The sequence below is a fragment of the Watersipora subatra genome, chromosome 1 (assembly GCF_963576615.1).
Source record: "Watersipora subatra chromosome 1, tzWatSuba1.1, whole genome shotgun sequence".
In the NCBI taxonomy this organism is placed as follows: domain Eukaryota; kingdom Metazoa; phylum Bryozoa; class Gymnolaemata; order Cheilostomatida; family Watersiporidae; genus Watersipora; species Watersipora subatra.
Window position 1 is genome coordinate 75,626,713 of NC_088708.1, and position 14,317 is coordinate 75,641,029.

General features: G+C 36.8%; 1 protein-coding gene across 4 annotated transcripts; it reads left to right on the top strand.

Moving 5' to 3' along the window:
• Positions 1–860: 860 nt before the first annotated feature.
• LOC137396314 (small integral membrane protein 14-like) lies at positions 861–13,269 on the top strand. 4 transcript variants are annotated; one of them, XM_068082548.1, is made up of 6 exons: positions 910–945; positions 5,522–5,624; positions 8,880–8,928; positions 10,785–10,809; positions 10,991–11,145; positions 12,246–13,269. In XM_068082548.1, the coding sequence occupies exons 3-6, from the start codon at positions 8,896–8,898 to the stop codon at positions 12,288–12,290; spliced, it is 258 nt and encodes an 85-aa protein (XP_067938649.1). In that variant the 5' UTR covers positions 910–945; positions 5,522–5,624; positions 8,880–8,895; the 3' UTR covers positions 12,291–13,269. The 4 variants fall into 4 exon arrangements, with proteins under 4 accessions (XP_067938641.1, XP_067938649.1, XP_067938636.1 ...); XM_068082557.1 differs by lacking the exon at positions 910–945 and adding an exon at positions 5,373–5,408; XM_068082540.1 differs by lacking the exon at positions 10,785–10,809 and having other exon boundaries at positions 861–945.
• The last annotated feature ends 1,048 nt before the right edge of the window (positions 13,270–14,317 follow it).

Here is a 14,317-nt window from a genome sequence, read left to right on the forward strand (position 1 = left end):
AAATTTCAATCAGATTAAGACAGAAAGTATTTTAGGCTCTAATAAAATGTCAATGTAGCTACCATTTCATTAAAATAATGTCATGATGGAATAAATTTATTATAATATTGTGTAAATCTTCCATTTTAACGTGAGACTGCCTAGCTATGTTTTATCTTTAGTAGTTTTGCCTTAAAACTAATCTACTGTTTAAATTTGTATCCAAATCATGCATTGTTGTTATACACTGTCATAGTGTTTACTCAATGATATAAACTCCCATCATATAAAAATGATGGAAGGTTTCATATCATTGGTTTACTAAAGTTAAACTACTATGATAAACATTTTGCTACTTTTTCCAAACTTTAGTGAATAAAGACAGGGTTATGTGTGCTAAAATGATGCAAAAACAATGCTTCAATTTTAAACTTAGTAAAAACAAATTTATAACAATAAGTGTAACAGTTTGGAAGGTCTTGAACATGTCAGTACAAATAGATGGTAAGTAGATTGCAGTGGCACCATGAAACGGCAACCTGTGTCATAAGCACCGTTCGGGGCACATACGTGGAGTATAAGTTTTACTTTACGACTTTATTAGTAATATTATAAAAACACTATCATCACTAAGTGAGCCCACGTGCCAAACAATCATGAGGCCAGTGTTCATTGTGAAAATAGCATTGCAACTTTGCCATTTAGTGATTACCTACCTAGGCGGATCTGTCCTTCACCAAAGACGCGCATTAGGAACGCAGCGAAGTGCTTTAAACGTCGTAACTTGCGGACTATTTGGCGTGCAGAGTATTGCGCTTCAACGTTTCGTAACTTCTGCAACCATTCTTTAGTAACAATACTGTATAACGTTATCGGTGTACTTCCGGTTTTAATTGACGACCGTATTGATCTCGCAGATCGTAGGTCACTGCAACTCAATAGCCACGTCGAAGTGTCACAATTTTGGTAAGCACATTGATTTCTCGCTACGGTTGCGTTTTTATATCATTATTTTAAAAGAGAACCGTACTTATCTACGGTCTTTAGATCTTCGTTTTGCGGTTGTTCCAATAAGTTTTATAGCAATTAGACAGGGGTGTTTTTGATAGCTTCTTGCAAGGTTAGTTCATCAAACCTTGTGCAAGGTTTTCTAACTTCATTTCTATGAAGTGGTAGTATAAATTTCACGAATGCATTCAATAACATGCTAACAGTCATGGTGAGGGACCTGCTGTAGAACTATTAGCAACCAAAAGTGTAACAAGACTGTTTTTATTGAAAAGTTCCATTGAGCATTCAACTGCCAACAATTTTCCCTAAAACTATAGTATTGCTTGACTTAACTTGATTCGTTTAGTGTTTTGCAACACCCATTTAAATATGCGAGTTATTAGTTAAAATATTAATATATATATATATATATAAATTGTTTCCTCACCCCTGATACCCAGTATGGGTGGTAAATTCTGCTCTAACTCGGGTCTCCTACCAGAGACCTGGGAGTTTGAGCACTCGCCTCAAGATCTTAGCTGTTCCCAATAGCGCACTTTTCTGCAACTCACCTGAGTTGATTGCTGTTGGTATTTGGGCAAGCCACATTTTATGCGCCGGTGTTATTGCGCCCAGTGCCCCAATGACTACTGGGATTACAGTTGTTCTTACATTCCAGCATTTTTCAATTTCTTCTCCAAGAGGGAGATATTTCTCTACCTTTTCTTTTTCTTTGTTGGCTATATTGTAGTCATTGGGTACTGCTATATCTATTATAGTAGCCCTCTTGTTCTCCTTGTCTGCCACCACTATATCTGGTTGCTTTGCTAGGACATGCTTGTCAGTTTGGATGTACAAGTCCCAGAGGGTCTTAGCCCGGTCATTTTCATTGACCTTACGAGGAGCTTCCCACCAGTGTTGTGGTTTATTAAGGCCATACTCATCACATAGACTTCTATACACAACACCTGCGGCATGATTATGCCGCTCAGTGTATGCGTTCCCTGCTAGCTGCTTGCATCCACTGATGATGTGTTGGATGGTCTCAGGTGCATCTTTGCACAGTCTGCATCTCGGATCGTCTCTAGTGTATATATATATATATATATATATATATATATATATATATATATATATATATATATATATATATACATATATATATATATATACACCTTTGCTGGCTGAAAACACTTAGCAAGTTATTATAAAAAAATCATGGTAGTGATTTACCAAGAAATGTAAATGTCTCTGATGCTGATTTGGTAATTGTCTAGATGTTGGATTAGGCAGTCAGCTCTTGTAATGACAGTCATTTGATTGAGAAATGAATCTTGCTGTAGTTTTTGCTCAGTATCGAGCATATGCACTGAAATTGTAGCCTTGTTATACATAAGTAATTGATCAGTTTGCTGGTAGTAATTAGTTGATTTGAATGTGGTTTACCTATAGATGTATCGTCCCAAATTGCAGGAACGGGAGAAGCTATGCTTTATTCATGCTTTCAAACATGCTTTTATTCTATTAATTGTATGGCTTGTTCTAGAATTATGTTTAATCTTTGTGAATCTAAACCTACACTCGCTTTTTGTGCCTTTTTATATTCCAATATAATACCTATCTAGTGGTTCCTGATTTGATTTTCGTTAGCCGAAAACTTTTTAGGATTATCATTTATAGATTGGAGATTCACCAATCTATAAATGATCTTAAAACCAGATTCTTTTGATACCAAATAACTGCAATGTGAATTTTGTTGCAAGTCAACCTTTAACGTGTAACCTTACGTCTGTTTTGGTCATAGGAGGTGGGGTATTAACAAGCATTGACGCACGTTACAAACTTTCAATTTACTTTCTTTAAACCATTTTAGATGGACGTTTAAATTGACGGAATTAATGGTTTTTATTGAGCAACACAAAGTGCACTATATTACAAGGTCACCAAAAAGTGTATTAATTTCTTGGATTAGCCTCGGATTGTTTTTAGCGCTTATTCTTACATCTTAACACTTGGGCTATAATTAAGGTGAAAGCCACTTTTAAAGGAAATGCATAGTAAGAGTGCAAAATTGTATGAATCCTATCAATGCCAGTTGTTCCTCTGCAACCTGGGTTAGGCCTGAATATAGGTAACCAATTCTAATAATGGTCACCTTTGAACATCCTCAATCCAATGTCCAACTATTAAGTAGAATTAGCTAATCAGTAATTTTTAGGAAAGAGTTAAGATGGTCATACAAATGATTGATAATAATACTACTAGTGGTTTGAAGACTATAAAAAGCACTTATCATAACCAGTATTCGAGAAGACGACCATCATCGTTAAAACCTGAGTGTGATGATCAAACTCAAGAATTGATGTCGTAAGTCATTGGAAGAGTAGACAAAAGGTCATGAGACTCGGCAGGTGGTGACAAGCTAGTTACTAACCTTTAATGCAGAGGTGAGAGTAAGTAATGACGAATGAGTAGCGAAAAAACAAGGATAAAAGCACCATGCAAAGTTTGAAAATCAATTGTCAAAAAGTCTTGTAGAATATGATGCAGAGAATGAGTGCAGCTGGCAAGCTAAGGGAATATTAAGTGTTCTCTCAGTGTTTTTATGCATTGAACTTTTGTTTCTATACCACTTTACTAGCTGTCTGGGGCCCCAAGTGACCTGGCATAACATCTTCAGCAATGAACCCTTAATCATTTTTCCATGAGGTGTTGATAAGCTGCCTTTGCCTCACATGCACCTGCACAACACAGCAGGTTTGGTAGGAGTCTAGTTTCTGGTTCTTTTAATAAAGTTTACTGTGTATTGAAGCTTCGAGAGGTTTTACTGTAATTACTTCACGTTGACTCATATCGATCAGGCGTATGATTTCCGCCCACACAAATACTGTCCACAATTTACCTCTCTCACCTTATTATGAAAAGGCTACAATGTGGACTAAAGTTACCAATTAAATTGTCTACTCACGATGTCACTTAGATTAGATTGATTTCAGTTCAACCAACTCAACACTGTTGCTATGCTCCAAAGATGTCCTACACTTGAGTCACTATATCTTGAAAGGTTCGAGACTGGTTCCAGGCAATTAGAGAAAAATCATATATAAACGGTCCCTGAATTCTAATTTGTTATGTAGAAACCAAAGAAAGTAAGTTGATAAACGATCTGCAGTGTACCTTTTATATACTCGAAATACCTACACCAGCTGTTAATTTATAGTATCATTGAGTTTTTTTTGTTCATTTAAATTAACAATTAAAGTATTTAATTCAATTAAAGTATTAATTATTAAATTATAATTAAAGGGTTGTTTTGAGGGTTTGACTTTAAAATTAGGATTACATTAAATTAGCTTTTTGTTATTACAAACCGATATGAATGGCTACAGTCGAAACTGCAACACGGAGTCCTGGACCCAGCCAAGTGTCTCTTATTACTTTTAATATTATTAAAGATTACCAGCTCTCAGCTGTTAATAACTCGTTCTTAGGATTTGCGTTTGGAAAGATAAAAGACATTGTAGACAAAATGTTCTTTGAAGTATTAAATGTTTTCACTTGCTCTCATCTCTATGCACTGGTATAAGTTATCAAAGTGTAGTCTTTCAAGCATGAAAGCTAGTTTGAATTCTAAATACTTATTATGAGTGAAAGTTGCCATGGTATGGAGATCAGGCACATGCAAATTGAAAAGCCACCTTGTTAAAAAACCACAAGCTCAGAGGGCAGTGGGGATGTTTCTGTTCATCTCTAGGTATTTGAGGCAGCACCAGATGCTTGAGACAGCGCATAGGGTTATTTTTAATTAACATTATTTTAGCATTTATTTTTGAAAAGTTGTACAGATTGCTACATACAGATCAGTTATAGTTATCGGTTTTAAATTCCTTACTTGACATAACTAATAAGATTTTTTCCGTTTTTATTTATGAGTACATCTTTATGAGTACATATACAAGAAACTCTCACATATGGAGTTGGTTAAACGATTCTTCCATTTTGTCTTATCAAAAAAATATTGTTCAGACAAAAGATGCAGACCCTTGCAAGGTACAAATGTTCAAGTAGCTGTAACTGGGAGCAGTTATTGATTGTTTCTCCAATTGCTTGTCATATGGTGTGATACAGATGTATCTTTACCTGGTCAGTCTGTAATAGGTTAAGACACTCAGACTGTGATAGGCTAAGAGAGTTTGACGGCACAAGAGGCATGCTTCTGCAACGTTAAAAGCCTATCAGATACTACCACATCATCTAAATGAACTAATAACACACTCCTTCAACTCTTTGGTGTAGCGCTAGTACTGTCGCAACGCATGAATTCACATTGTTATTTGCGTGCTGTAAGTCTTGCTGGACTGTATTGCCTGAGCTCTCCATCTCACTGTCATACCAGGGTTTCCTTTTTCCGTTGTTTATATACTGCAGTCTTCTTTTTGGTAAGAGTCTGTTGCTGAACATATCTGGTGTTGTTGTAAAAGGTGGATGTACTCCAGTCAAGTCAATGCGTAAGCAAGTACCGTCGGCGAAGATCAATGTGATTATATTGCAGAACAACTGGGAAAGCAGGCAGAACCAGAATGTCAGATGGTGATCCTTGCGAATGTGTGTGGGCGTGGAGTCATGAGAATGCAATGAGACGTCTTATCAACATGGTGAGTTGTCCCCTCTCTGATATGAGCTCATGAAGGGATTACGTTGTATAAATTTATTTTGTTTGAGGAAATCACTCTATATCAGAACTTATTATCTAGTGCACTGTGTTTAGTCCAAAGCTGGTGAGTATTATTTTTGTCTTTGAGTTAGTTTGTTATTCCTATTTGACAGCTTATAACATGCTGCGGATAATACAGTATAGCAGTTGGATATTGAGATAGCTTATAACATGCTGCGGATAATACAGTATAGCAGTTGGATATTGAGATAGCTTATAACATGGTGCGGATAATACAGTATAGCAGTTGGATATTGAGATAGCTTATAACATGGTGCGGATAATACAGTATAGCAGTTGGATATTGAGATAGCTTATAACATGGTGCGGATAATACAGTAGGCCTATAGCAGTTGGATATTGAGATATACATAACTCAGAATATTTGATAGTTTTTAAAACCTACACACGTGTGTGTAGAAAGGGCGGTTGGTGGTGGATGCATAGTCTATAACAGTAACTATGCAGGCCGATGTCTTTGGGCACAGCTGTTCAGGAAGGAGCATCGTGCCAGTGCTTTAGTAGTTGTTCACAACAATGTATTGACCTTAAGTGTTTTTAACGATACCTCAGGGTGAAGTTAAAGTTAAACATGGATGATTCTAACAAGGTTTTAGGGAGATACTACTGTTCTATTTACTATTGCTTGTAAAACCTGTTGGCTCATAACAATTACAATCATAACAATGACTCACTATGAATAAAATTAGCCTGAGGTTGCTTCAGTAGAATCTGCAATTAAGCTGTTAAACCAAAAACTCAAAGAGACATATATTTGGTGTTTGTTAAGCCGCCCGCCATTGGTCATCTGGATCAAACTACCGAATCAACTTGCGGAGTATGGTCTGACCGTCTGGCAATGATTGTCAGGCTAGAATATTCAGGCCCCCAAGCAGTAAACTAGAACACAAGCTACTTTGTAAAATTCTTTGCACTTGCATTATATTGCTCAAGCAACTTAGCATGTACATGTGAGGCCATTTTCAACCAATCATCACTAGTTGATGAATATAATTATTGTAATCGCTGACTTATTACTTCTATTAAAAGACACAAAATGCTTCTCTATAAGAGCATTAGTCAGTAAAGTACGAGCGATGTGAAAGTGCCATGAAAACTCGTCAACATCCTGCTGCAGCTGCCATTGCAGTGTGTGCTGAAGACGTCAGGGATAGGGAATTCATTAGTGGGGGATGTCAGCTTCTGTGGCTGTGACTTGATAAATAACTAGGTATATAGCTCTAACTAGGTGTATAGCTCTAACTAGGTGTATAGCTCTAACTAGGTGTATAGCTCTATCTAGGTGTATAACTTTATCTAGGTGTATAGCTTTACTACATACTATTATTCCTACTAGCACGCTTGAAGATCATGATTGCGTGAGAGATCATGACGCGTAACAGACTGATTATAAGCACAAACTGCCTACGGACGGATACAGTTCTTACTATAGTAAAGATTTAGACTAGCATAAGTTACTAGCTTAAGTTACTCAAATTCATTGGGTAATTATTTTATTATTCGTGCAATGCCGGGCATTCAGTTAGTCTAGGTATATAGTTCTCTCTAGTTATATAGGTCTATTTAGTTGTATAGCTCTGTCTAGGTATATAGCTCTGTCTAGGTATATAGCTCTATCCAGATATATAGCTCTATTTAGGATAAGAATGTAGTAGAACATTAAGTAACTCAGCACAAATTCACTCTAATAACAGTGAAGTCTTGTTTTACTGCTAAACTCAGATGAAAGGTTAAAAGTCTTCAATCAGTTTGAGGGAGAAGAGAAATTTGCATGTACAGTCATGCCTCGACATACGAGCTCAATTCGTTCTAGGACTGAGCTCTTATGTCAGTTTACTCACATCTCAAGACACTATTTCCTATATAAAACAACTAGATACAAATTAATCCGTTCCCATAAAATGGAAAAAAAACCACTTACAAGCAAGATATTATGATGAAAAAACGGGTTTCTAATTGCTGTAATTCAGTACCTAAGCTCACAAAGTAACAAATACTCAGTTTGTGGTTACAATCTGCAATAACTTTATTATGGACAGTACTTAGTTCTTACCTTCGAGACAAACATAGTCGGTAATGACGGTGTGAGAGAGACTTGACAGCAATGCTTTCTGTTCACTAGACTTTTATGTCGCTACATAACATAAATTTTGAATTTAACCTAAATGAATTTGTCTCACTATAAACACACACTTGAAGGCTATGTTTTGTTCCTTTATTAAACTTTACCTTAATTTTGTTATCCCTTTTCGGCTTGGTGCTTTTTTGCCTCGTTTTCATTGTGAGTTTTGGCCGACCTTTTTAAAACATTTTCAAACTGATTCGGTGAGAAAGACCAAGCAATGCCGTACGGCTTCTCGCAGACTTGAACACTTAGTGGCCGCAATGAAAACCATCTCATAACTCAAAGTTGTCTTGTATTTCAAGACAGAAACCTGCTCAAAGTTTTGCTCGTATCTCGATTTTTTCATATGTTGGACAAGGCTGTAATAAGAAATAATCACTCGCTGAATACTCACTTATTAAACTATAAATTCGATATTCTTTCTTTAAAATGCCCTTTCAACTCTCAGCATACATGTAGTTTCCACTGTTAAAGCTTATCAATTTTAATAAATTTCAAATGGTATATGCTTAGGCAGTGTACAACAAATGGTAGAATTAGCAATGCTGTATTCTACCTTGTACATGTACATGCACCGCTCAGAGGTACCCGAAAACAATTCTTGGTCGATCTAGAAAGACATACACGGTGTTCCTGCCTGAATGGCAGGAATTGTCAATACAATCAGTAAGAAAACTATTCACATCATAAATGCTCTTTAGACAGATTTTTTCTGCGAGTAACATTTGAAGTAATGCTACTACTTATGCAGTTTGCTAGGCACTCTGCATTAGTTGCAGTTTATAAGATTCATTTGTTTTGATATTATCACAGGCTATGAGTAGTGGGGTGGTATTCGGTTAAGAAATTTGCTATGAAATCGATAGCCATTGATAGTTCACAGCTCGAATTCAAGCTACTTGGCTTCGTGTTACCTTAGCTAACAGTGTAGAATATCTAAGGACAGCTATTCTTTCTTCCTATCTTACATATGTGTATGTCCCTGACCACTGATATGTATTTACACTCTTCGCTGCTATCTCTTATCATTCTGATATGGTTTTGTTTCAGCTGAGGAACTCACAGGATGCCTGCACGGATAACGAGTGTCTCACCAGCCGTAGGTTTTATCCTTGTAGTTTTAAGTATCCGTATTTTTCCAGTTGACTGGTGTACCGATACACTCTCTCTGCGCCAGTGTACATTGTTATTATTGTTTCTATGTGTATGATTTGTATCTGACCCGCTTGGCTGACCATTTCATTCTAATGCTCAAATATCTTTCTCTATCTCGAAGCCTCAGGGAAGCAGTATTTTATGTGAATGTGTTTTAGCTTCGCTTTCTGTAAAGCAGATATCGGAGTTGTTTGCTCTGTATAGCTTATTCAAATCAGTAATACATAAGTTTGTGAACATGCCCATGAACTGGTCATAACTCTGCCCTATGTTTATTTATTAAGTTTATTTATGTTTATTAAATCAGTCGTAATGACCAAGTGAAAGTGGTCGCTATTTCAATTCAGAGTTCATGTGTTATTATGAATCGGTTACGTCTTACATTCAAGTGAGGTCAAGGTTCCAGTTTGCTAGCTGGACTCGGGATAGGCTGGTACAATAATCAAAAGAACTGCTGCACACTCCAAAATACTGTCTACAGCAGAAATATGGCTTGCAGGAGGCTGAGGGATGTTTGTGTTACCGAACATACTTTTAAGGGGCATACAAGTAGTACCAATGTTAGCAGGTGTTTTATCGTGATATTCTCTGGGTAGCAGCTGTTTATTCTCTCTTCAACTGCTTTTCCATCCCCTAGTGAAAGACTACATGTAAATATTGAAAAACTATCTGCCATGAGATTAAGCACATGCTAAGCATTCGTTGAGTCTTAGAAATGTCCATAAATTTGGAGTTGTCTTCTACATGCCACTTTCAGCATTATGTGATTGATACAATAATTATTCTATCATTGTCCTGCCAATAAATCCAATAAGGCATTTTCAGCATACTCGAACGGGTTTGTTTTGAGGCAAGCGTTTGGTCATCGTCGCCTAAAAACATTAAAAAAATTATGTAGGCCATGGCTTTTAATGATGCATCGTCATAACTGTTAACGGTCTCAACCCTACTCAATTATCCCGTGTCCTTGTGTGCCTCAATCAAGGCAAAAACTACTATAATTTTTCCAAAATTGTGAGAGGTTCACGATAGTGCTGTGTGATATAACACCACATGCCAAAACGATATATTGGCCCTGTGGGCCATCTATATCGTTCAGTATCGAAAATTTGGAGTTATGATCTCTCAATATAGACTATTGTGATGTTTCCCCAAAAACAGAAATACAAAAGCGATAATCGTGTCCAAACACAAAAGATTTAGGAGTTGTCTTTGCTCTCTAACTTTATTTGAAAAACTTGTTCTACCTCGCCGGTCCGTTTCTAAAGGATTCTCAAAAATAAAGGAAATCTGCGGGCTCGCAAATAAGTTTTCAGGAACTAGTGCTGTGCCGATATTGAGTCACGAAAGCCGGCGATAACCGATGTTGGCTCTGCCAATTAAACACAGATATTTATCGTCTTGACATGATATCGAAAACGTCGATATTCCTAATTACAGAATCTACCTACAAACCGCCCCAAAATAATATCGTCCAACACAAAATCGACACCTATCATGCAATATTTTTATCGTGCAGCGCTAGTTCACGATTGGAACCGGGATGCCTCATGTATGTCGCAATTGCGTATCCACTACACGGAGAGAGGCTGGAAGCAACTGTATTCATAGCCTACTCATGGCGTACTCTCACCCTCGTAGCCTACTCTCACACTCATAGCCCATTCTCATACTCATAGTCTACTCTCTGGCATGGCATAGTCTATTGTCTCCCTCGAATCTCGCTATCTTATTCATATTCAAACTACAGCTTCACTATGTTTTATGGCTCTATTCTATTTGAAGTTATCTGTACTTCAGATGAAGGCCTCATTACAGATCTCACGTAAGCAACCCGCTTTGCATGTGCAATGACCTCTATCCACTATCCTCTTCTGTCGTGAATTCGCTTGATATGTTACTCAACCTTTTGCTACACCTGCCTGTTAACAGTGTGACCAAATTTGAAAGCAGATTTCAATCTGTTCATTAATTTTTATATTTACTAAAATGTGTGTTTTTTACAGCTTTGCTCCCTCAGGGCGCTGATGGAGCAAATGACTCTTCAAACTCCATGATGATGATAATTATGTTTGCATGGCTTGTCATCGCTGCTGCTCTTTTTATGTTTCGGCCAGCATCTATGCGAGCCCAAACTGACCCCAAAGGAGGTCAAGGGCAGGTGAGTTTTGAAGGCTAATCATCTATATAGTTGTTGCTATATCGTTAAAAGTGATGCTAGTAAATTAGTTAATGGAATATCATAAACAACCATCTAATCAACATTCAATAATATATTCATGGTTTGACTGTGTTTAAAATATTTAGTACAAACCTATGATAGGCCACCTCGTAAAATACCGACTGATAGATAACCAATGTTTCAAGAACTCTATCAGATGATATGACTGTTATATGAAATGCTCGGGCACCCCTGCTTGATGCATGCTATAGAGTGTGGTCCATGTCAGATGATATGACTGTTATATGAAATGCTCAGGCACCCCTGCTTGATGCATGCTATAGAGTGTGGTCCATGTCAGATGATATGACTGTTATATGAAATGCTCAGGCACCCCTGCTTGATGCATGCTATAGAGTGTGGTCCATGTCAGATGATATGACTGTTATATGAAATGCTCAGGCACCCCTGTTTGATGCATGCTATAGAGTGTGGTCCATGTCAGATGATATGACTGTTATATGAAATGCTCAGGCACCCCTGCTTGATGCATGCTATAGAGTGTGGTCCATGTCAGATGATATGACTGTTATATGAAATGCTCAGGCACCCCTGTTTGATGCATGCTATAGAGTGTGATCCATGAGTATCAGATTGCTGGATGTGGGTAAAAGGGGTTTGGGCTATTACTCTTTAATCTCCAACTTTGTCAATGCCCAAATACCGTCTTTCATTTACAATCACAATTAAAGCACAGATTTCCAGCCAATGTGAAAATATTAAAAATAACAATGGATCATCGCGATGTAAAACTATTGATGAGAATCTACCTGCAGTGTCAACCATTGTAATAACAACAGCTGTGTCATTCGTACAGCTCACTCAAAATATATTAGTATTTCATGACATTGACGATTTTTCTTATTAGAGATTAGAACTGAGATCCGCTCATTTGTGCACCTCTGATCATTCCTTGTAACAACTTGGCAATTTGCATTGTAGTCTATTTTTTAGCATATGCTCATAAAATGTTAGAAAATACATAGATCTATACTGTCGCTTATATGTGATTATTCATTTAGGGTTTGTGTTGTTTGCAGAATGACAGAGGTGAAGGTCCACCGAGTCCACCCACTGTCCACTAATCTGACAACCAGTCAACCACGCAGTCCTTTCCTAAGCCACCCTTATATTTTATTATACCATGTACCAGACATTTTTGTGATCTTCCTTTCGGGGTTTATTCTTTCTTGTGTAATCATTGATAATGAGAGGACAAATCCCATTTTATCTGCCAAGTTTTTACACGATGCAAATGTCCGTTTATCTATGCATTATTGCTTTGGAAAAATATCATTGATAAGTTTGCAAGCCACTTATCTGAAGGGATACTCACGTTTTGCTTGTAAAGTTTCTAAGGAATTGGTCGTAAGAAATACGTCAGACCAAGTTAGAAATTACTCAAGTTATGTATGCTGTTACTCAGCGCGTAATTTTAGGGTAAGCGCAGTAAGAAGTAGCAAGCGACAAGCACATGCTCTATTTTCCCATCACTCAAGCTTTGCATCGATGAGTAAAGAGCAATCTTCTGTAGCACAATAGAAACATTTGCTTTATTGACTTAAAAATTTTAATTAAGTGGTTCCCAGCTGTATCCTTTATTGAATTTTTTGTCCTCTATTCTACCTGCTTCTTGTAAGCATGTAAACCATCCTTTCACTTTTCCCCTTTGTATCTAGACATGTTAAGTCTAGTAAGCCAAGTACAGTTTTTTAGCAATTCATTCTTTTTGTCTTGTGCCTGGATTAGGCTCAGCCGTGAATGAATGGCTCGCTATTATTCTTGTGTTTGGTTAAAATCTTCACTGCTTTGTTAGTCTCTTGCCGGCTATTGGGTACACCCTTTGTTCTGCGTCTTTTTTCTCTGTCTTTTTATTTTTATTAGCATTTATTCCATCTGGTCTCTTTCTCTCATCGGGTCATATAATTGTCTATTTTATCAACTTGATATTCTGCACTAAATTGACATATTTTTCGACACAATTTTTTTCGAAGAGTTTTATTGTACTGCTATTATATAATGTTAGGATAACATTATAAAATATATTTATGTGTATTTCCTGGTCATGCTGCCACAATTTGCTCACCATGTTATGAATGGTAACTAGCTGATATGTTGGCATACCGGTCGCTCTACCATTATCTCACCGCTAAACATTAAATTATACCGATTTAACGGTTTGAATATCAGGAATTGCTATAAACTAGAAAGTTACGAGTACATCTCAGTTTATGATGCTGGCTGAGTTTAGCTCAAGCAAATGCAAGAGCCAATTTCTTAGTTTTCACATATCCCATGCTAAATATATCGAAACTGAAAAGGTCCAAGTGCCCCCTGTTAACTGCTTCACATATGTTGTCACATTATAAAATTTTGCCAGGTTTAAATGGATGAACATTTTAAGGAAACAAAATACAAATGCAAATATGGCTATAAAAGGAAAATTTATTATTGTTGACAATGAAGATTCATAAACAAAACGGCTAAATATTTCACTGAAAACGCCTCTATCTGCATCTTACGGAATTCTAGGAAGTACCATTGTGACAACAACAAAAACTTTAGAGTTCTGTTATCTTAAGAAACATAGAAGCAGTTTTGCAAATATTTTTCAAGACAACTGGCTAAACTTACTGATATGTCCTTTGTTGAGTTAATAAATGGAGTGGTTAAAGACGGTAGAGCTATTTGTGTCTCAAAAGTTACTATAAAGCAGACCAGATTATTTTAGTCGAAAGTAAATTCCTCATAAAATAATTTGCAACTGTTCAGCCGACATGCATCCAGTCGGGCGGGTCAATGACAGATACAAAACTTTGTCGTTATTCGTAGACAGCCAACTTTCTATCAGACAAACTAAAAAGTATTTTGAACAGCCTCAAAATATTTTGAGACTTCTGAAGAACTTCAACTAAAATAGCCTAATATTCAATGGAAAAACCAATCTTATCACTAAAATAATCACGAATGCATTGTCAACACACTTATTTTCTGCATATACATGTATATGCATTTTGAAGGAGTTTACATTTAAATGTTCTATACAAAGAAGTTACTGCTGTCAAAGGTTAAAATTGTCGTGACGAACTTTTCTATGCATATTGGCAGCCAG

What these genes read in the sequence shown, in the direction of transcription:
- LOC137396314 (XM_068082540.1), top strand. Translation starts at nt 5,550, where the DNA reads ATGTCAGATGGTGATCCTTGCGAATGTGTGTGGGCGTGGAGTCATGAG. An exon ending in TGAGACGTCTTATCAACATG is followed by an intron (nt 5,625 to 8,879) that starts GTGAGTTGTCCC and finishes GTTTTGTTTCAG; the next exon opens with CTGAGGAACTCACAGGATGC. An exon ending in TAACGAGTGTCTCACCAGCC is followed by an intron (nt 8,929 to 10,990) that starts GTAGGTTTTATC and finishes TGTTTTTTACAG; the next exon opens with CTTTGCTCCCTCAGGGCGCT.